This window comes from Ailuropoda melanoleuca, chromosome 5 (genome assembly GCF_002007445.2).
Source record: "Ailuropoda melanoleuca isolate Jingjing chromosome 5, ASM200744v2, whole genome shotgun sequence".
Classification (NCBI taxonomy): domain Eukaryota; kingdom Metazoa; phylum Chordata; class Mammalia; order Carnivora; family Ursidae; genus Ailuropoda; species Ailuropoda melanoleuca.
In genome coordinates, this window is record NC_048222.1 from 105,249,794 (window position 1) to 105,273,354 (window position 23,561).

General features: G+C 34.2%; 1 protein-coding gene across 5 annotated transcripts in view; it reads left to right on the plus strand.

Moving 5' to 3' along the window:
* Positions 1-23,561, plus strand: part of LRBA (LPS responsive beige-like anchor protein) — a 725,452-nt gene that overhangs the window by 422,715 nt on the left and 279,176 nt on the right. For 3 of the 5 annotated variants that reach the window (XM_034661533.1, XM_034661532.1, XM_034661534.1), the window contains exons 38-40: positions 11,838-11,998; positions 20,018-20,164; positions 22,683-22,819. In XM_034661533.1, the coding sequence (XP_034517424.1) occupies positions 11,838-11,998; positions 20,018-20,164; positions 22,683-22,819 (445 nt within the window). The remainder of the gene's footprint in view (positions 1-11,837; positions 11,999-20,017; positions 20,165-22,682; positions 22,820-23,561) is intronic. The other 2 variants (XM_034661535.1, XM_034661536.1) reach the window with 1 other exon arrangement.

Sequence of the window (23,561 nt, forward strand, 5' to 3'; positions counted from 1 at the left end):
ATTGTTCTTTATTGTAACGTGTGATAATAGCTTTTCATATAATTTATAAAAAGTTTTTGATCCCATTCCAATCTGTCATTTTGTAAAAGAGATGCTTAAACTTTCTAATAATTTGTCATAATGAATCTATTAATGAACCTAATATGAAAATCTCAGCAACAGCAGCATGGAAGTAGCAGTACTACAAGTTTTTTTCTTTTTTTTTTTTTTTAAAGATTTTATTTATTCATTTGACAGAGATAGAGATAGCCAGCGAGAGAGGGAACACAAGCAGGGGGAGTGGGAGAGGAAGAAGCAGGCTTCCAGCCTGGGAGCCAGATGTGGGGCTCGAACCCAGAACGCCAGGATCACGCCCTGAGCTGAAGGCAGACGCTTAACGATTGAGCCACCCAGGCGCCCCTACTACAAGTTTTTTGGTATTGGAAAGTCACAGATGTGAGGTCTAGCTCTCTTTCTTAGTAGCAAAATTGGGATTTAACTTGTTAAATTAGGATTATATTCCTGATTTAAAGGGTTATTTTGAGAATTAAATGAGGCCACATGTAAAGACCATACTTACTAGAGTATCTGAAATGCTGTGGGCAGTCAGTAATTTTTAGTTCCCATCCCTTTTCCAGCAGCACAGTGTAACCTACTTCTCAAAAAAAGAGGTCCTATCTTTCTGAGACTTCAGATCGTCCTCTGCATGCACATTGTCCAGCCCTGTGACTATTTACTAGAGTGACCCTATAGATCGTAGACCGAAGACAGTCTTCAACTATAGTATAAACTTCCATTCTTTCCTTCTAGACGTGTTTTAGCACAAGTTGGAAACTCATTAAATAAAGAGGTAGGTACATTGATTAAACAGATAAATTGATTAATCCACTGGGAAACCAAATTATTGCCAATCTTAGTGATATGGAAAGCAGGGTAGATTTGGTTTCTCAATGAATCAATGTCTTATAAACCCTATATTAATTTATTGAGGTCCAAAAAAATCACAGGTTTATCATTCTTACCCAACCCAGACATCCTCACCAGCCTGCTGATTTTCCTTTACCTTCCTTATTTTGGCCTACCAGCCAAATCAGTCCTAAATCTTGAGTGAGTTTTGCTAGCTGCTCTTTTTAGTCTTGTTCTTAGATTGTTGAGTATAGCTGGGGGGCAAAAATCACAGTTGTACAGATTAGTGCCTCTCTAGATGAATGGTTTCAAATCTCAGTTAGACCTTCATAACTACTTAGCCATCCTTAAACTTGCTTTTAGTCAGCTTTCTTTCATATTCCCCAAGTCAACTCTTCTAATTTTTACCCCTCTATTCTGTTCTTCTTTCACAAGCTTGCTATTGAGTAGAGAAAATAGAAATAATCACACCGAAATCAGATCTTCAGTTTTTCTTCTCTTAAACCCTAAACTCACTAATGCACAGAGCTTTATATCCTTCCATCTTGCCAGTAAGAAGGAGGGGACTTTTTTCACTTCCAAGGTAATTACACTCTACAGGATCATACCTCTGTCTCTCTCTCTACAGTGCTATGCTTGCCCTTCTCCCACATGTCATCTTTAGTCTCCTGTGTTTTTTTTTTTTGAACTTAGTCTTTTCCCGCTGCAGACATGCTTACATATATTATTTACCCTCTTTAAACTACCACCCTATTTCCCTAATTCCTTTCATTGTCAAAAATTTTTTTCCAAGTCTGTATTAACTATCTCCACCAAAACATGTGTTCATTATTATCTAGCTTTCCTTTCACAGCTGTAATCAAATTGCTAATGGCATCACCAGTAATCCTTATATCTGTTAGATGGTTTCAAAGGCACATAATAGAAAACCTGGCTCTAAATAAAGTGAAATTCTTCATTTCAGTAACTTGTGAAGAAGTATATTATCTTTTATTAAAAGAAGTGTAGGAGTGTAAAGTCTTGGGGGAAGTCTTCAGCTCCATTTTTTTGCAGTTCTGGGTGTGTAAACTTTTACCCCACTTTGTCTTCTTCCTGGTTGTGGTTTTTTTTTTTTAATAATAATTTTTTATTATGTTATGTTAATGTTCTAACTCGTGACAATTGGGTCTAACATTTCCTTGTTTCAGCCCATCAGGAGAAAAGGGAGAACTACGGTCTCAACCACTGAATAAAAGTTTTGTGTTTCAGATTGGTAAAAAATGATTGCCACTCTGCGATTGCCAGGTAGAAATGTTATGCAGTGATTGCTTTAAAGCTAGATTCTGGAACCAATCACTGGCAAGAATGACAGGATTGTCATAATTGGCTTAAAGTTAGCTTACCGTAAGTCATCCAACCATTTAAGAAGTGATATATGAACAAAATTGTAATTGTTAGGAAAAAATAATTAAGAAAATCACTCTTCCCAGGAAAGAGGAAAGGGGAAAGAAGTGAATGCTAGATAGGTAACCAAGTGAGCACTTCAATTTTCTAGTTACAAAATCCAAGATTCCCATCTCCCAAATGGAAAAAATTCAAATATTCATCTCCTGATAAATGGACAAACAAAATGCACTGTGATTGAAGTACTGTTACATGCTGCAGCATGGATAAACCTCAAAAACATTATTCTAAATGATAGAAGCCAATCACAGAATTCTACATATTGTATGATTCCATTTATATAAAATGTCCAGCATAGGGAAATCTTTAAAGAAATAAAGTTATTCATTGCCAGGGACTTGGAGCTAATTATTATCAGAGGCTGTGTAAAGGCATTTTAATCAGGGCTTTCTTAGGTTTTTATTTTTAAATCCTGTTTGAAGTCACTGGTAATACCACTGTAAGCACATGCTTTTATCACAGTAATGGCATGTAGAAGTAGCCACACTTAAATTCATTATTAACTAAAAACAGTACATTTACATAGCATTTTACTGTTGTTGAAGGAATTTCACATACTCCCATTTCATTTGATTCCTCATGTGGCCCTGTGGGGTGGGCTAAACAAGTTACAATTATTTTATTAAGGCAATAGAAGCCCAAATGATAATAAATGATTGATGATAAATGATTTATATAGAGGTCATAGATCTGGTATATGGTAGAGCTAAGGTGATTAATTTTAAGTCCTTTACCATAAATGAAGCCAAAGTATTTTTCTATCCTATCCAGAAATTATAAAGATTATTGGTCTTTAATGTAAATTGCTCCAAAACTTTAGCTATTATATATCTTACAGTATGAATTAATTATACATTTGATTTTAATGAGTCTCTCTTAAAAGGTAAACTCAGTTCTGGGGCACCTGGGTGGCTCCGTCAATTGAGTTTCCGACTCTTGGTTTCAGCTCAGGTCATAATCACAGGGTCCTGAGATGGAGTCCTGTGTCAGGCTGCCCACTCAGCGAAGAGTCTGCTTGTCTCTCTTCCTCTCCCTGCTTGTGCTTTCTCTTTCTCTCAAATAAATAAATAAATAAAATCTTAAAAAAATAATAAACTCAGTTCTTTGGTACTATAGAGATACTGGAAATGTTTTTTTAAAAATTATATATTCTCATAGCCCTTAGGCTCTCCAAAAAATTCCAGTATGGATAAAAATGCCTTTTACCAATCACAATTTGTCTTATTTTAAAATTGGTCCAGACTCAAGAAGATACAACCCAGAGCAAACACATTCACCTACCTTCTGCCCTGCATACTGTGAAATCCTCTACATGTCCATTCTCAAGGAAGGAAAAATGGGAAATAACTGGTATGGGGTGTGGGATTTCTTTGGGGGAAAATAAACATATTCTAAAATTAGATTATGTGACAGCTGCACAACTCTGTAGGTATGCAAAAACATAAAAGCACCTTCATTCTTCATCCTTCTAAACATTTTTTTTAAGATTTTATTTTTAAGTAACTTCAGCACCCAGTGTGGGGCTCCAGCTCCCAGCCCGGAAATCAAGAGTCGCATCCACCAGCTGTGCCATCCAGGCACCCCGCCCTTCTAAACATTTTTATATAGAATTCAGTATTGCTGCCTGCTCACTGCTTTGAAGAGACTTTGCTTCTTTGTCTCTTTTGGTGCCATTGTATTTTGGTCCCCTTATTATCTTACTGATTGTAAGGAACATTTTCTCTGTTTTCAGCGATGCTTTCCTCTTCTGCAGTGTTTAACTCTTGGAATTTCCCAGATTTCATTTTCACTCTCCTCCTGTCCTTTCAATACAGTTTTCTCCGGATCTAGTACATACCTAGCTTATAATAAACACTCAGTAAATTTTTGTTAGATGAATATCTAAATTCCTCAACTCTCAACACTGATCAGTCTCCCAATTTCGATCTCTAGGCCAGGCTGCTTTTTTGAGTTCGAAGTTACAGTGATTACTTACTAGACATACCTGCCCGGATGTTATTAGGTGTCCAGGACATGATTATTCTCCCAACCACACCTACTTAACCTGCTGTCATTTCAGTTAAATAGCATCTTTATCCCCTCGCTGCCCATTTCTCACAAACCTCAATTTTGTTCTCATCTCCTTTTTCCTCACCTTCCATATTGAATGTCTCACCAAATCTTATCTGTTCCACTTTAGATAGGTTTCTTGAATAATAGCCTTAGGTTCCATCCCTACTGCTGTTTTTATATTATTGCCATGTAGCATATAAGGCTGATCATACTAGTCCTCTTTTGAGAAAAACTCTTGGTTGTCCGTCTGTCAACTGTAAGATGTAATGTTAATTATACAGGGCCCTTTGAAATCTGGCTCTGAACCTGTTTCCTACCTTAGCTTTTCGCGACTCAGAGGCTGCCTTAAAACGATCTTTGTTACCCAAAGGTCCAAAGATAAAGGTGCCTTTTTATGTCTTTATGCCATTGTCCACCCTCTTTGTTCTGCTTAGAACGCCTTTTCCATTTTGCCCAGCAGACTCCGGCTTATCATTTAAATTTCTTTTAAAAGTCAGCTTGTCCTTTAATTGGTTATTTATTAAGTGTCTGCTTTGTTCCAGTTACTGTGCGTGGCCAGTGAATTAGATGGACACAAACTCTTGTCCTCATGAAACTTACAAAATAGATCCTCATTAAAACCTTAATGAAATCCTCAATCCTCTCAGGCAGGGTTCATTAGTACTTTGATCATAGCCAAGTAGTATGCAGTGAATTTCTAGAGGAAATGTCATGTGAAAAGCTCGTTGGCTTTGAAGTTCATAGTTACTACTGATGGGTAAGGCTTTGTTTCTTCATCTTTAAAATGAAAATAACAGTATTTTGTCAGGGTTGCTCTGAGGCTTGATGATAATGTGTATAAAAGAACATGATGGCCAGCACACAGTAGCCAAATGCAATAAATGCTGTCTGTCTTAAAGTTGTATTATTTTTGATACATGATGATTTTCTTGTCCTGATTATTACATAAAAAATTATAAAAGCATTTTTCATACGGATGTACCAACACTGGCACATAGTTGGCACTAAATAGGTATTTGGTGAATTACTTTTTTTTTTAAATCAGATTTTTGGGGAAAATAGATCAGAATTATCTAAACAGTGTGGCTACTGAGGTGAGTTTAGGGCTTCTAGTATTCAACAACATCATTTATTTAAAATGTTTTTTTCATCTTTTGTGAGAGTTTTAATTGGTAGTGTAATAACACTAGATTTTTATTTTCTTGTAACTTTGCTCACTTCCTGGTAAAAATGCTAAGTGAATAAAGAAATGACTAATAGGCTAACAGCAATCAGGAAAAGTATGTGATTCTTTCTTAAAGAATTGACCTTGTTGTAAAATCATATTTTTGTAAATTATTCTAAATAATAAATTGAAGATGAGTGTCTAAATGTCTCTAAAAGCTAACAAAGTACCATGCAGAAATTGAATAGTACCATGCAGAAATTCATAACTACATAAAATATAATTTTACATAATTAAGTAGTATATGCAATTCTGTAATGACTCTATATAATATCAAATCTCTGTATCAGGCCTCAATAAAGAAATAATTCTGCTTTAGGAGATACCTCCTTTTGGATCCAAGTACTTGAAGGGTTTTTTTTTTTCCTTTTCATTAAGATAGCACAGTGCATAGATCACCTCCATTTGATTTATAGTTGGTTCTTGGTTTTAGTTAATATTCTTTCTATCTATCTGCATGAAGGCACAGTCGATTTCAGCTTGTGAGATAAAGCATTCTTTTATATTGTATGATGCCCTCTAGTACCTGAACATTATTTCACCAAGATTTATGCAGAAAGTGAAACCCTTCTAGAACTTAAGCACTTTTATCTTCTAGCTGACAGTACACTGAAAATGTTTACTTCTTTTTAGAGGTTACCATTTATTTAAGTTGTAGCTAATATCTAGCATGAATTTTTAATCTAAAAATATAGAAATGAAAGCGAGCCAGATATGGGAATTTAAAAAACAGGTAATATAAAAATTTTAGATCAAGATATGAAGCACGAAAATTGTCCAGGATTTAGAACTTTTCTTTAGCCAGAAGAATTTATTGCTGACTTTTGTTAAGCCTATCGAGATTTATCAGGTATTGTCACAAGGAAGTGGGTAAAATGGAAAATGGGAAATTTTTCTAATATAATTACATTGTGACAGTTTTTCTTTTTAAAGCTAGCATTCTTTTATTGATGTAGATCCAAGTTACATTAAAATAACACAACAGTGAGATTGAAGATATACATATATATATCTCTAAATTTGAATACGTGTCAGTACCTTTAAGTTATGGTTTAATTGGAATACATACGTAGCTCTCACTGATTTTTAGTAATTAACGTAATCAACTTTAAAATAATATAAAAAATCTACTTTAATAAAGCAATATGAACTTAATGACTTCAGGGAAATAAATGTTAATGTTTCCCTTTTTTCCTTATTATTTTATTCTGTGTGTTGAATTTTGCCGTTTTTTTGACTTTTTGACAACGTATTTAGTCCTGGTCTGAATACCATTTCTGCTACTGATGGTGTCTGAAGGGCCTTATTCCCTTCCTTTTCCCCAAGATTAGATTTAACTTGGAGAGAAAGAAAGGAAGCCTGAGCATTGTATGGAGAGGGAAAAAGATAAGGTGTTCTCATAGTACCCTGTCATTCTCAAAGGTGTTCATATAGAAAACCAAAATGACTGTTGCACAAATCTAGGAGTGCCATTTATACAAATTTTGATGTGAATACTGCCCCCTGGAATTGTGCAGTTAAATACCCATTTCATCGAACTCTGCTCTATTACACACAGCTTTTGAATTCTCATTATTTATTTTCACATCTGTCTTCCCCATGAGGCCAGTATCTTAATATCCTTGTATTCCTTTTTTTTTTTTAAAGATTTTATTTATTTATTCAACAGAGATAGAGACAGCCAGCGAGAGAGGGAACACAAGCAGGGGGAGTGGGAGAGGAAGAAGCAGGCTCATAGTGGAAGAGCCTGATGTGGGGCTTGATCCCATAACGCCGGGATCACGCCCTGAGCCAAAGGCAGGCGCTTAACCGCTGTGCCACCCAGGCGCCCCAATAGTCCTTGTATTCCTGGCAGCTGGCTCAAGGTTAAGAGTCAGTCATTCTTATTAGAAAATATTTTAGGATTCTATTTCAATATTCGTCCATTTATAATTGTTAATTGGCTCATTGGCTTGTTATACTTTTCAAAAAAAACCCTGAACTTTATAAAGTCTTAAAATTTACATGTGAAAAATAATAGATATTTATAATTGAGCCATCTAACTATTAGAGGAAGAAAGTAGATCATGCCTTAGTTATTGATTGATTCTCTCTTCTGAGTTTTCTACCTGATTATCATTTGGGTCATACTTGTTCATTTGTTGTCCTTGATCAATTCACTAACCACTTTGGAGCTCAGAATAATAGACTATCTATTAATGCTTGAGTTATATTTTCCTCTAAGATATATTTCAACAATCTATTCTATTCTTGTAGAACAGAAAATATATGTTCTGTATTATTAAAATGACATTGTTTTATATTCTTTTATGTAGATTTTTAATGATATGTTAAAGGTATGTGTATATGGACATAAGTGTGAAGGGTTTTTTAAAAAGTGTAAAGACATGATTTATGCTTATAATTAGAAAAAAAACAATTATACTTTTATTGTAATTTTAATCTCAGGCTTTGAAATTAGGACAAAGAATTGGGGAAAACCATTAGAAAGAAAAGTTAGAGCATTTAATTTTAGTGTCATCCACAACTTTTCAAAGACCTGTATTTCTGTTAAAGATTTTAATGCTTGGCGAGTGTACTAAGAGGGGACCTTAACTACAGCACCTTTTTATAGAGAAGGCTTTATTTCCAGGTGTTATGTGGCCTAGGCTCACATCCTTAATTTGAATACTTTTTGGGATCTTAGTTTTCATTATTAGTGGAAATGGATAGAGGTTAAGTTTGTGAATGTGGTATCACATATTAATATAATTTTTTTTAGATAGGTACAGATATAGAAAGGTATACAGTGATCCATATATATATAATATATATATATATTTCTAAATCAGAATAAGTAATTTCTCAACAGTTGGTTTCTGAATACTTCGTTTTTAAAATTTTTCTAGTCATACCATTGGTGATAACTCCAAAAATATACAACTTATTTAATTCATAACATCATGGGAACACAGTTGGCTTGATTATACCAAATTTGCCAATTTCTTATCCTCTTTTTCCCTACAAGGGGCTTTTAGGGAGGGGTAGAAGTATTTCTTAAATGAGAGTGAAATCCTTATGTGAAAGATCGAAACTTACAGTAAGTTGGTGATTGAAACTTACACATTCTTCTTTCTAATACTGTTCTAAAATGACAAAGCATGCCTTATTTTTTCAGTGATAAAATTTAATACTAAGAGTGTATGTTATAATGAGGATAAAACGTTGGACTTTTAGACCCAGGTCTGTTTCTATGTAAATGACTTTAAACATGCTGGTAATTACCCTTATCTGAAAAAGATGAGTATGACTTTTTTTCCAAAGAACATGTATTACTCTCAGCATCAGAAATTGGATGATAAATGCCATTTTTTCCAAATGAGGCTAAATAGCTATTCCATTATGAGTAAGTTCCTTGAGGATTTGTATCCGTTATCACCTGGAGAGCAGTGCTTTATAATGGAGAGACTCTCGAGAAAATGTATTGAAAGTTTTGGGCTCTCTAGAAGATTTTTGTAATACATTTTAGATCTGTGCTCTGAAATAAGTGGTTTTTGCTTTGTCTTCATATTATCTTAAATTGTTGTTAACAGAAGTTAAACTCTACTTGTATTGAGAAATACAAGTAGATATACTGAGATATAGTTTTTGGATATTGTAAACATTATACTGAGGTATAAAGTTCTGTTTTTTGGACTGTAAGTATTTTTTAATTTTTGGTACTACATTTATATTTGAAGATGAAACTTATCTTACAGATTTTTCTATTGTATGAGCAAATTCTCAGTTCCAGTATTCTCTGATATATTGATGCTTTTGTTTCAACCAAAGGCCACCATTGTGACCATTTTTTGTTAGTATCGAAGAACACAAAAATAAATATCATTGTCCTGTTTCCTCCTAATTTTGGTTATTACTCTTATACATATTGTCTTTGAGTTACTTGTTAATTTGTGAATGATTTTATAATTCTTCTGTTTTTTCTACTCTGTGACAAAAAATATTGCACACATGCTTTAATAGCTGTTCGATTTGACATCACCCTCATGCATTATACTAGAATGTATTGTTACCTAATTTAGTAATAATTTTTTAATAGCAGCTTAACATCTCTTATAATTTTAATTGTTATCAAGAAAAATGACATCATTTAATTTGACTCAAAATTCAGAAGGATGGATGAATGACAAATTAATAATTCACCACCTTTGCATAAGACTGAAGCATAGAATATTAGAAGGATTGATGGCAGAAAAGGTTAACAAATTTTAGCAGCTTTCATTAGCTTTACATCGTCATATGTTTGTGGTGCTGACTGCAATAGGCTTTGGAGGAGATCTCAGTCTAGGGAACTAATTACTTGTGCCGATTGCCGCACTGATGAATAGACCGTCATTGTATCATTCCCCTGAAGACGAGGAGCAGCCTGTGATTCACGACAGCATCCTGGCTGATATTTGATAATAATTTTAACAGATAAATGTAGGTAGGCAGAATGATGAAGTGCCTATCCAAGCTCCATGACTATCAAAGCCATACACGTAGCCATCTGTGTACCGTCTTTTCGCCTTTCACCTAAGGAGAATTTTATTTTATTAATTGAGTTCAAACAACTGTTGTCTTTTGCTTCTATGTGTACTCTGTAGGAGCTTCTTAGTTATTTTAAATGGTATTGTAATAGTTTTCATTTAAAATGTACACAGCAAAATGAGAAAGAAGAATAAAAGAGCTTTTTAATTTTTCTTTTTGAGGGCTGCAATTCTTACACTTTTTTTGTATTCCATTTTGGTTACATTGTATCTCCTCCTCTTTATGCATGATAAAAATCAACAAAGATATTTTTGATGTTCTCATTGTGTACCCAGCTTTCTCAGAAAAGACCATTGGATTTCTACTATATTTTAAAATATATCTTCTTTAAATAATGTACAGTTAGTTGTCTATGCTTTTATTAACCTGAGATAATTTTTGATCAGTAAAGTACTTATTTACAAATTATTTTGAATTTTTAAAGGTAGCAACTCTAACACATCAAAATAAGAGTGACTTTTAAGTGGGTATTTTGGGACTGTCATTTGGTCAAGACTAATATGTCAAAGCTGACAGGTACAATTTTATTAGCTCATGAAATACAAGGGTGATTTTATTTTTTTATTAGTCTTTCCTTACAGAAGTCTTGATTATGAATTTTTAAATTTAATTAATAAGGCTTACAAGTTGCTATGCTGTGTATCTTTAGTGAATAAATGTATTCTGCAGATTTTTTTACTGTAACTGAAAAAACTTCATATTAGTGTTTTCCTTATAAAATATTTTCCAGCATGCTAGATTATGATTAGTTAATTTATATATTGCTATATAAAAGATCTACATAATTGGGGAAAATATAGTAGAACCCTTTAAAAAATGCATTTCCAAAAGTATGCTTTTGATATAGCAATTATTGCACATCATATAGCATGTAGTTTTTAATTAAATATAAAAACAGACTACATAAAACAGAAATCCAGTCTGATTTGCTTGAAAATAGATTGCTATTTCACTCTATAGGCATGGTTTATTTAAAAACAGTAAATGGAAAAGAAATGCATTTTCTTGTGTTGTTCTAAGCCTCAGGGGCTAAATGTAATGAATATTTTAAGAGATTATTTTAATTAAATTCCTGCACATCTAAACAGAGTAATATTTTATTATCACATACATAACCATGTAACTGAGATATTCATTAAAGTTAACACTTTCTGGACCAAGAATTCATGGTATGATTTACTGACCTTGTGCAAAAAGGCACAAATTAGGAAGAAAAATGAAGGGGGACAGACTTTGATTAATATAGGTAATGCTATACCATATTTATAATAGCCTTTTCCCTATTCTGGTTTATAAATGCAGCCACAGAGAAAGGTGCCCTGCTGAGGCTGAAATGAGGCTGAAATCAGAGCACATGCCACTAGAGTGTGGGGAAACTGATCACACTGTCAGCAATTCATTTTAAAATGATGTATTTAGTGCTCATTTCACCTTCCAAGAAAAAGGAAAAGGAGTTCCTTAGACTGGAAGGTGATATTGTTATTTTCAAGGACATACCTAAGTTAAAGATTGCAGAAAAGGGGAGTGTGAGGTGGAGAGAGAATTAAGAGGAAGGGGAAGGGGGAAAAAGGCAGAGCAAACAAGGAGAGCTTTATGCAGAAATTCAGTGCTACCACGCTGTTTGATAATTGCTAACATATGTGGCTTCTCTGTTTCATTGTAGTCGTCCTCGTGAGTTCTGGCGCCTTGACTACTGGGAAGATGACTTGCGGCGCCGGCGACGATTTGTGCGTAACCCTCTAGGATCGACACATCCTGAAGCGACACTAAAAACAGCCGTGGAACATGGTCAGTGTATAAACCACTCCTTGCCAATAGCAGCAGGTACAGTACTTGGTAATGAAGAGCATGACTTCATTATTACAAGGCACTGTAAAATGGTCCATACCACATTTCAGTTACTCACCCCAGAAAGAGAAGTTAAATTTTTTATAGTTAGTGTAGGGTCCTATTAAATTATGGTGTCAAGTGTATTTATTTATTATGTTACACATGCAAAACTTACTTAACATAGACCCTTTGTTTCAGAGTAGGAGGATAAAATATTTCTCTTTTTAAGTGACACATTCAGCTTTGAGTAAATTAATCCAGGAGGCCTGCCTTAAATCCATGAATATCAGAAAGACAGCATTTACAAACCAAATAGGTTTCTAGGTTCTGTTGTGTGTATATGGTTTTCCCTCAACTGTGGTATTTTAGCATGAGATTATGAAGTGGGAGAGATGGTAATAAATGTCCAAGTGCCTAGATACTTTCTGAGCCTTGATTTGTAGATGGTTGTGATAGATGGCTCCTGGAAAAAAGAGAATAGACATTATTTTCATATGTTACTGTTCTGCATCATCCTGTTATCAGAGCTTAACAAAACATTTTTCCCTTTTCTGATATAATGCATATCACTATGATTTGGATTAGACAGAAGCCTGATGAGCAAATTGGAGAAAACTGAAAAAGTCCTTTGGATTTAATAATACACTCTCTTTGATTATAGGGTTTCACTTAATATTTTATAACTTTTGAAAGCCAATTAAGATACACTGATTAAGGGGGGGAAGCTCCTCTCTACATTAAATTAAATTTGATTTTATAAAATAGAAATTGGTTATTTTTTAATAAGATAAATAGTTTTAATTCCCTTTTTTCAAGGTATTGGTTTAACATGCAGCAGTTTATGGTTAAATGATAGTTTGTAGTATACAGAATAAATTTAAAATTACATTCAATAAGGATATTAAGAATTAAATTAAAAGCCTGTGATCTTAGGTTTAGCCTCAGTCAGGCAGCTTAACCTCTTGCACTCAGCCTTAAAGAGCCATTTCTGGAAGAAAATGTCCACAATATGTCATCAGATATAACACCAAATGTGACATCAGTCCTTTAAAATAAATGATCATACAGAGAATAGTCAATAACAAAGTGATCTAAAAGCAATAATAGTCTGAGGGCCTTACATCTTCAACTACAAGAGGTGGGGAAGGAGAAATAAGATGTAGAATTAATTAGGCCACTTTCGCTTTTAGGGTTCATGTGCTTTTTATGTGGTGCTATAGATTTCTGAGTTATATTTATTTTCTCCTTTCCTTTTTTTTTTCCTTTGGGTATTGACTCTTACATTGAAAAAAATCAGCTTAATTTTGCAGTTTTATACTTTTCAGTCAAACGGATGTTACCCTGTACACTTAAAATTTAATAAGTATCTTTCTGTCTTCTTAACTGTCAATTAACATTGAGTTGTGAAGCCTGAAGTCTATCAGTGGCAATAAATATGTTTATATGAAAATTTTTCCTTTTATACCTAAGAAGAGACTTGTTTTTAAAAATTATACATAGGCAATCTGTTAATCCTTAATTTTGAAAGAAATACCGGTAACTGAATTTAAAATTTGTGGTATAGATTTAATACAGACCTTATTAAAATCCATCTCTATCAAAAATAGTACATGTAGCATCATTTACGGGAATGGCAGAAGTTTTCATAATAAATTTTGATTTTACTGTTTTTGAACTTTACCTTTTAAAATAATATTTCAACTTTTTTTAATGCTTAAGAATCTGGCTAAAAAATATTTATTAGCAATGCTTACTGTCATTTAAGACTTTTTAAAATCCTGTATGGAAGCAGATTTCACTCAAATTACTCTAAATAGTAACCAAAAGGTTAATATAATATTAATTTATTAAGTTGGGAAAAGTAAAATAAAGCATTTTATCTAATTCCATCTTACTTGACATATTCTATATGAATCTTAAAATGATTAATATTTAAAGTATTCTGAAAGATTAAAAACAAATATTTAATCTGAAATGAATTTTTTTTAAAACTAACTGTGTAGGAGATGCTTCAGTGGTCTGCCAATTAAGGAGATATGTCATATTTAATATAACATTTTTTGATAAGAGATACAAGTGTTTTGTCATACTTTGTATATATTTTTTAAGTAACGAATATTAGAGAATTTTAAAACTCAGCATATAGATTGTACAATGGTAGTGTTTCATGTCAGCCTGATTTATGCTAGTTCAGTATATAAGCCAAGAACTTAATTTGTTAGTGTTTTATTGAAGTATCTTACAGTTGATGTTCAGTTTTAATTTTGTGTTAATTATGAAATTCTTGTTCTTTAGCCTAAATAACAGTAAGGAAGCTAATGAAAATAAGCATTCAAAATCAAGTTAGCAAAGCAAAGCAGTTAATGTGATCAAGAAGCAATTGAAATTACAGAATTTAGCATGAATAAATACTATGCTTCAATATTGAATTTGAATATTTAAAATAGATATTACTGAGGGTAGTATGTCAGTTTTATACTGTTTAAGGATTTCTCACTTTTATTTATAGTTGATTTAACTAAGGAGATAGGGCATCATTTAATGCAGAATCTTAAAACATCATGAACTATATTATTGTTATCAAAGGGAAGCATCTAAATAGAAATGCCGTTGGAGATTAGTTATATATTTTAGTAGTAAGAGCCATCTTTTTTATAGATTGATTTGATTTGAAGGAAAGCCTCTGGTGTAAAGGTGGCAGAGTAAATACCTGAAGAGTGATGTTCTCTGTTCGAGCGATCAATACTAGCCCCATGACTCTACTTCTGGCTACCTTCTAGTTAAAAACAAATTTTTTAATTCTGACAATTTAATTGCCCTTCCCAAGTTCACATTAACTTGCTTGGGGAAAAGGGCCTTAGGTGATTTTTCAAAGAGAGACCCTCCAAAGTGGTTATTTATAAAAGTCATTTTGTAATGGGAGATTTCTTTAACTTTGCAGAAACTGAGTCATATTTTTAAATTAAAATTAATACTTCCTCTTATTATCAAATATTCTTTATGGAAATTAGCAGCAGCAAGCAAAGGTGGGTATTTGATTCTTGAGGGCATTTTCTTGCATTTTATGGTTTAAAATTTATTAGAGGGGCGCCTGGGTGGCACAGCGGTTAAGCGTCTGCCTTCGGCTCAGGGCGTGATCCCGGCGTTGTGGGATCGAGCCCCACATCAGGCTCCTGCGTATGAAGCCTGCTTCTTCCTCTCCCACTCCCCCTGCTTGTGTTCCCTCTCTCGCTGGCTGTCTCTATCTCTATTGAATAAATAAAAATAAAATCTTTAAAAAAAAATAAAAATAAAATAAAATAAAATTTATTAGAAATTAGTTGTAATGATTTGTAACATTCTCCTAATGCATAGGGCCCAGTATGTCAGTTATTTATTATCAGAGCATTTTAGATCTGGAAAGAACCAAAGGCTAAAGTCTATTCTAGCTTTATTCTTTATAAATAAGGAAACTGAGGAAACAAAAAGCCACATAATTCTTGGTATATACAGAACTAAAGCCCCAGGTTAACTGACGACTAATCAGATTTTCTATTGTAGTGCTATACTGTCTTCTAAAGTTCATTGTTAAATATAATGGGAACTTTACATTTAAATTAAAGCCATGTAAAAAATGTTTTAAATGGTGGGAAGATTGGTTTTAATTCAAATAATAAAACAGTTTAGCAATAGAATCCTAGTGAATTCAAGACATTTTCATTTTGTAGAGAATGTGCATGCTAATGGAAATATATGAGGAGAATTTAACATAGTTTAAGAAGTATTCTGTAATTGTATGAAGTGATATATAAGTAACTCATCTGGTTTTCTTGGGATGACAGATTATATAAAGATCCTTAATCATGCCATTCTCTCATAACTTCAGTAATGCCAGATACTGTTGCTTCCTTTTTAGGATCAACATTTATTAGGTTCTTTAACTAAAACTCATTAGGAGATGAACTTGGCTTGTTCTCTTCATCTCCTAATCATCTTTTATAGTTTCACTAATATTTGTAGAGTAAATTGTCTTGACTTGGAACCCTTCGGAATTGCATGAAGTTTGGGACAATAGTTATGTATAAGATATTCTTTAAGTGTCTTGTTCAGAATAAGCAGTTACGGTTATAGGTATTTCACATCACATTAAATGGATACCCATATTCATTTTGCTTACATTTGAGGTCATTTTGTTATTCCAGTAGTAATTTTTTAAAGTTGTTAATTCTTAATGTATAAACTTCTTTTACTGTAATATGGACTATTGTTGATTCCATTTCACTGGCACAGTGGACTTTTAAAAGGGAGTTTATATGTCATAGGTGGAACCATTTTCTGTGTTCTTTTTCTGTTTTAATTTTACTTAGCTAGCTTGTGTTGCATAAAATCAACTCATGCCTAGAGCTAGCTCTAAAGAGCTTGAACTTTACATTTTGAGGACCAGCTTTTCTGTGAGCCCTCTCATTGCTCTTAGCTTCAGTTATTCAAAAGTCATGTTTCAAAGAAAGCATTTTTGACAGATTTCTCCAGTTTTATGTAACAATTGCAGTTTAGTCATCAAGTTAGGGTAAATATTAAACCAGAATAAAATGTGAGACTATATTCATATTCACTGTTGTTGTTAAGAGTGATATGAAAAATTTAAATAGTTATCATGTTTGGTAATAATTTTATTAGCCAGCAAAGATGTGAATCAAGCTTTGAAATGGAACCAGAAGTGTGTTCTGACGTCATCCAATTAAACTTTTATACTAGTGTAGAATATACTTACAAAAAATATCAAAACAGTTGATACTTGTTTTAATGATTGAGTAGAAGGCAAACAGAAGTTAAAAATATACTTTCCCCAGCACATATAAACATGATAATTATCTTTTATTTTATGCTTGGGATAGTTTTGTTCTAATTTTGAAACCAAAAAAAGTTCTTAAGCAGAGAGCTATTAGACCATTGAGAATTGAACACCAGCGCATGTGGTGTGTGTTAGAGTACTGTTGGTAATTTTACTGCTGCTAACTTAAAATCCTCAAGGGGGAGTTAATTACAGGAAAACCATTCTAAATATCAGTAAGCTGCATATTTTCCATGACAAGAGGTTTTTCATTTGAGGTTGAACAATTCCAGAATCTGAGCTTGTAAAAATAAGTAAATAAATAAATTAAAGTGGGTGTTTGTATGCATACAGTAGGCTTATAGTAGTTCAAAGATTTTTCATAAAATTTTATTCAATTCAAAAGTTCATTCTGTTTTAATATGTGTCGGCATGATGAGAACATATTAAAATTTTTTTAAGTTCCAGTTGGATGGGATAACAAATTATATTTTGTGGTCATTTAAAACGAATGAATTTATTTATTGAGCTATTTTAAACCCCTGCATATTGCTACCTGGCTACTCTCATTTTTTGTAAATGTTTACGGATTAGGGTTTTTTTTTTTTTTCCTTTCTTTCCTCCCTGCCCCCCCACCCCCCGCCCTATGTAAGTAAGCTTGCTGTAGTGTACTTCAGGGCACGTATGGTAATAATCAGAGATAGTAATGAACAAGGTATTGAATTTGGTTGTTTCTGATATGTTTGTCATATGCTCATCAAATTTAGGTTTAGAAATGAATATTTTTGTATTCTTAACTTGTTTATTATAATTTTGACTTAACCTTTTTTAAATGCACTATAAGAAACAGAAGAATTATTAAACTAATTCATAAACTATATATATATTGATATTTGTATAGTGGTTAAGATACTGGTATCATAATGCTTGGATTTTAATTCTGACTCTACTTCTCACTAGCTGTGTTGCCTTGGGCAAGTTATGTAACCTCTCTGAGCCTATCTGAAAAGGAGAAATTAGAGGGCTTAAGAGAATTAAATGAGTTAAATAAGTAAAATAAGTAAATAAGTTAAATAAGTAAAGTGTTTTGAACACTCCCTGCACATGGTGTTATTTAATATTAGCATTATTATTATTTCTGCTTTGAAGAAGGAACTGTACATCTAGAAAAAGAGAATGTAACATTGATTTTGTACTAAAATCTGATTGGCAATTGTTAATTTACTGTGATTTGCTTTGTAAGAAAATACAGAAGATGGTGGTTTCTCTTTGTATATCTCAGTGACCAGTATATTTTTAGTAATACTGATAGTAAATTGGAAACGATCTTGTTTAGGCTCAGGCCAGTGTTTATGATTTCAGAGTAAGAAAATATAAATATTTGAAATATAAACAGTCATATAACAACTTAATGCTATTTTCCTAAAAATTAGATGTTTTTTGGTATATTTCTTTGTGGCTTAAAAAATAAAGGCATTTTAATTAGATACTTTAAATTTTTCAAAATATTTATTAAGACCTTCATATGTGTGCGACATACTATGCTTATTATTTGTGGGTATGTAGGAAAATAAAATTTGATTTACCCATAGAGGGTATTCAAAGCTAAATATAGAGAGCTTCTTCCCATGAGTTCCTTATTTAATATAAAGCCACTATTTTCTTTTAAAGTAATGCCATTAGTATTGTACGCAGATGATATACATTGTGAACTCACAATAAATAAGATAAAAATAAACTTTTACCTTTATTATTATCCATAACCATACCTATTAAAATCAAAGAGTCTTTGATTTGTCAAAATGTTCAGTAACATACATGTAGTTTAACTATTTAGAAAAAATTATATAGATAAACATTAGTCACGTTACTGCAATACATTATCCTTTCTAGGTTTGGGGCCTTAATGCCTAGGCAGAAACTGCCGCGGAGCAAAAAGCCTCACTAGCCATCTGATTTTCATATCAATGGCTGCTGCCTGGGTGGATCAGGTGCGCTGCCTCCTGGATTTCCCTAGCTGGAAACCTGGGAATAAAGGTAGTGTAGCAAAGTCTAAACTTTCCCTTACAAGACAGTGTGAGTTTTTAAAAATCACAGCCCAAAATTTAGTATCTGCTTTTATGTGTTTCTGAAGGAGAAAGCTGCTCAAAGCAGTGGGAGTTACTCTAGGGAGGGATATGGGGTTTTGAAGTCGGAATTTTGAGTGTCAGTGTTTTCTCCTTTCAGCTGCACCTCTCTTCCCCTTTCTGATTCAGTTGTGGGCTGTAGGTGCTGCACAGAGCTGCTTCGTTCCCTAGATTTGGTGTACCTTTTCCTCTTTGCTCTCCTTCCTGGCTGCCTCATCACAGTGGCTGAGAATCTGGTGCTGCTGCTCTCCACAGGCTGCTCCAGTTCAGGCCCTGTAAGACTCTTTGCCCAGATGCCTCTCCTCCCCAGCTTTCTGTTATGTTTGCCCCCGGGGTGTCTTAGCCTTTTAGTTTAAACACATGGAGGAGGTAGCATTTGAGCCTCCACTTAGTTTCCACAGTGTCTTACTCTTGGATATTTATATAAAGGCTGAAGTGGGGGTCTGGGTGGGGTGAAATGTGGGCAAGGGCAATATGAAGGCAAGAGGGAGGACTGGAGTAAAGAAGAGAATGCAGCTTCTGAGAGCTGCTGTAGCTTTCTTGATGTCAGCTTTGGCTTCGGGATTGGGCTTGCATCCTCATTGGCTGCGAATCTCTCTTAGCTCTGACCCTTCTTACGTCCGGATTCTCCTCTACAACCACTCCCCGACCATTTCATAATGTTTTGTCAGTATAATCATTATTTGCAGGAATGATCAGCCTTTCTTATTTTTCAGTATCACGTAGGTATTGTTTCCAAAAAGGGTTCTGATTTTTTCTGCTAATTTCCCAAAAATGTGCTGCCTTTGAACCCTCTCTTGTTCTAACTGTAAGTAAATAAATGGTTCGGTGAGCAGTGCAAGGGTCAGATTTAATGGGATTAGGGTGCTTGTTCAAGGTAACATTAGACTAGGCTTAGAGAATCGTGTTTGTCAGAGGGAACATGTGTGCCATCCCAGTCACTTTCCCACCGTGGATAACTCTCTGTAAAAATGATTGACCATCTTTGGCCACCTATCCTTACCTCACTTCCCTGCCCCTCTGCCAAAGTACTCTTCCCCAGAGCTGATGGACAGCTTTGTTTCCTTTTCATTTCAGCTGAAGATGAAGATATCCTCGCTAAAGGAAAACAGTCCATCAAGAGTCAGGCTTTAGGAAATCAGAACTCAGAAAACGAGATCCTCCTGGAAGGCGACGATGATACTCTGTCATCCGTGGATGAGAAAGATTTAGAGAATCTCGCTGGTAAATTTCAGTGGTTGTGCGGATATTTCAGCTAGCTCTGGGCCAATAAGCATCTAATTACTTACTTTTTCATCTGTGACCGCTAGGACTACCGAGTTTATACCCATAATTACTTTAAATAAAGATTGTTTTTGTTCTTCCAAACATTTTCCCCCTGATCTTCAACGTGGTTTCCCCATTTTTTTCCCATTCTTTTCAGTTTCTTTACCCTTCTCATCTTTTTGGTTTATGGATAATTTTCACTGTAAAAGAAAAAAAGTTTAAAAGCAGCAACAACAAAATTCTTCACCCGTGGGAGTTACCTAATCTCTATAAAATGAGAGCTATAAGTAAAATTTTGCCAGTTGTTTTGTGAATAAAGCTTGGAGGCAGATGAGCTATTTGCTTTGATATACAGGTCTTAGTGAGCATGCTGCATATACATTTAACTCTTTCAAAAAATCCATTCCAAGAATGCTATGGCTTTTCACAGGATCCACATATTTTACCTGATGTAGGAATTTTGATTTGCACTCTGCAGATTTTCAGTTTTACTTCCCTTATGGGAAAAATTCTCTTGTTTAGCCTGAAATTTTAGTCATTCATTAAATGGCTTTTTTTTCTTTAATGCCTGTGGCTCTCTCCCTCCAGGAGGGAAGTCTGAAAGATTCTACGATTTCCGTAGGTGGAAATTATACAGTCTTCTTTTTTGATAATTTTAATTTAAGAGAAAAGGCATCAGGAATTTTTCATTTAGTGATAGGTCTGCAACCTGTGCTACCATGCGGTGATGTATAATGAAAAGCAAAAATAGCTGATGGTGTCTTCTCTGATGACCATAAACCTCTCTAGAAAGTAAAATAAAATTAATTAGAGCACACTGTTAAGGGATTTGGGCTGAGCGTAGAGAGTAGGTGGACAATGGTATTCTCTAGCCTTTTCGTTCACATCTACTTACCCATTTCCTTCTCCTTTATTTTGCTTCTGTTCTTGCTACTAGTAATACATTCATACAGTAATAGAGGTGAAAGGGGAGTTTAATTATATAATCTTGACAATGGCAATAGGATTAAGAAGTAATCCACACTAATAAAGTGGTGTGGGTTTGAAATGAAGTGGAAATTGTCAGGGGTCTTCTGTAGAACCTAGGCTGTCCTAGCTCCTGCAGCTGTCCGCTTACCCTGTAATTGAATGTCTGAGAGTGATTGAAAAAATGTTATTTCTTCTCAGGATTACATGCTAATGTACAGAGGGCAAAGGAGACAGCAAAAGAACACATAGCTGCTTATTTCATCCATTTATAGGGATGAGCTTTGGGAAATCATGGCTGTTCTGCAGCTATCTGCTGCCCATCTGCAAACACAATGTATTTGTACATTGGGAATAGAGGGCAAAACCTGCTCTGATCTCCGCAGAGCATCCCTTCTATTGTCCTACTGGCACACATTAAGATTGATGTGAGATTAAGGACCAGCACCTTCTAACAATCGATGGAAATGTCGATTCATCTGAATTTTGAAACACTTATTCACCCATTGATTACCTGAATAGGTGTACCATGTTTATAGGCACTATATTAATTCAGAACTATAAGTGCCAATCTTCTGTTTCTGGTTTCTTCACCTATAGGATTTGTACAATGAGGAATTGACGGGATTTCAAATTCTTACTCTTTCTCTCTCTGCCTAAATATATATATGTATGTAATATAATTATTATTTTTAGTCCTTTATTTTAGGTTTAGCTCTAATATACTTTATGCTCTTCTGTCTGTAGTGAATCTATTGTTTTCAGTAGCAGGCTGATTTGTCTCTTTGATAAGCCCTGTGGAGATTTGATTATTCCAATAAAAATTCATTCACTTGGAAACCCACCCTCCAGCTGTTTACTCCCAGAGTCCCTGAACTACACTAATATTAGATTTGGAAGCATTGAACAATATTTAACAGTGGAAAGGCAGGCTTAGAAAAGAAGTATTTTTACCAATCTTTCTTGGGTAAAGTTGTTATGGAAGAGGTTTTGTGTCAACCTGGCACAAAATCTTTATCAGAGAATATGGTGTAACGTTTCTCACTTCACTAATAAGGTAGTGATCTTTGTTGTAATCATGCTTCAGCCAAACTAAGCTAACCTCTGGCCTTGGAAGCCTATTGAGTCTTCCTTGCTTCTGGTTGTTGTTCCATGTTGTTGGATAGCCTGAGGCTTGTTTTCTAAATGGAATGTGGAAGGACTTATTTAGGCAGAGCCACCTTCTTACCAGGAGATTAGACCAAAGCTTTGCAGACTCCCTGTAAAATAATTGCCTCCTAGTTTACTATTATCATTAACTGCCTACTATAAACTTCTTAGTATGAGAATCCTAGTAACTTTGCATTTTCAGAGGAAGATTTAGGGTCGACAGAATTTTTAAGTGTAGACAATTTGGCAGACAATTTGGTGCTAGAGGTGAGAATTTAAAAATAAAATTTCTGGTTGAATCTATTAGATTTTTGGAAAAATGTCGTTCCAACTTGTGTGGCTCGTCTTTTGCTTTTGGCAGGTCCTGTCAGCCTGAGCACACCGGCTCAGCTTGTGGCCCCCTCTGCTGTAGTAAAGGGCACTCTTTCTGTCACCTCCTCCGAACTCTATTTTGAGGTGGATGAAGAGGACTCTAACTTCAAGAAAATCGACCCCAAGGTGAGAAGATGAGGAGTGGGTTTCACTTTTAAGCATTTTTTTCTTATGATGGGATGGTGGGCTGCTGTTGGGTAGGATTGGCATTGGTAAACTCTGACAGATTTAGTTTGAATTTCTTGCTGAATTGCTTCTGCCTGTATGCAAGGCAACTATCTCCTTTAGCTTATGATTCCCTTACCAGCGAGTTAGATTACTGAAGTTCATTTAGATTCAAAAACAATTTCCACTTAATTGAGTTTATCATTAGCTCATTCCGGGGTTGGGGGAGAACCGTAGGGAATATCATTCATAAATATATTTTGCCGCAAAGGGTCCAGGGTGAATTAAGCTACAAAATTCAGGGAGGTTGAGAGTGGAATTATTTTGTTTAGCTTTTATATTTTCTGGATATAATACCAATATATCACTCTCCTTGCTTTGTCCTCATGACTTACTACTCTGTTGTGCACGCAAGCATGTCTTGTGTGTGTGAGATACCTCTGTTTCCCATTACCTACGGTCGATTTTACAAGGCACTGCATAATTTCCTATTCTTAAATGAAAATGTAATTTCCCCTTTAAAATATATTTCTGGTTACTTTTCAGACTTTGGCAACTTTATTTTACTAAGAAACATTTGTAGCACAGCCATAAAGCCAAAGCTAGGTTATTTCATGAAAGTGAATGGCAGAATTTGTTCTGATAGGAAACAGTCTCTTTTAAAATGAGCAAAATAAGCAACCTGTAGAAGAGAAATGGCTTA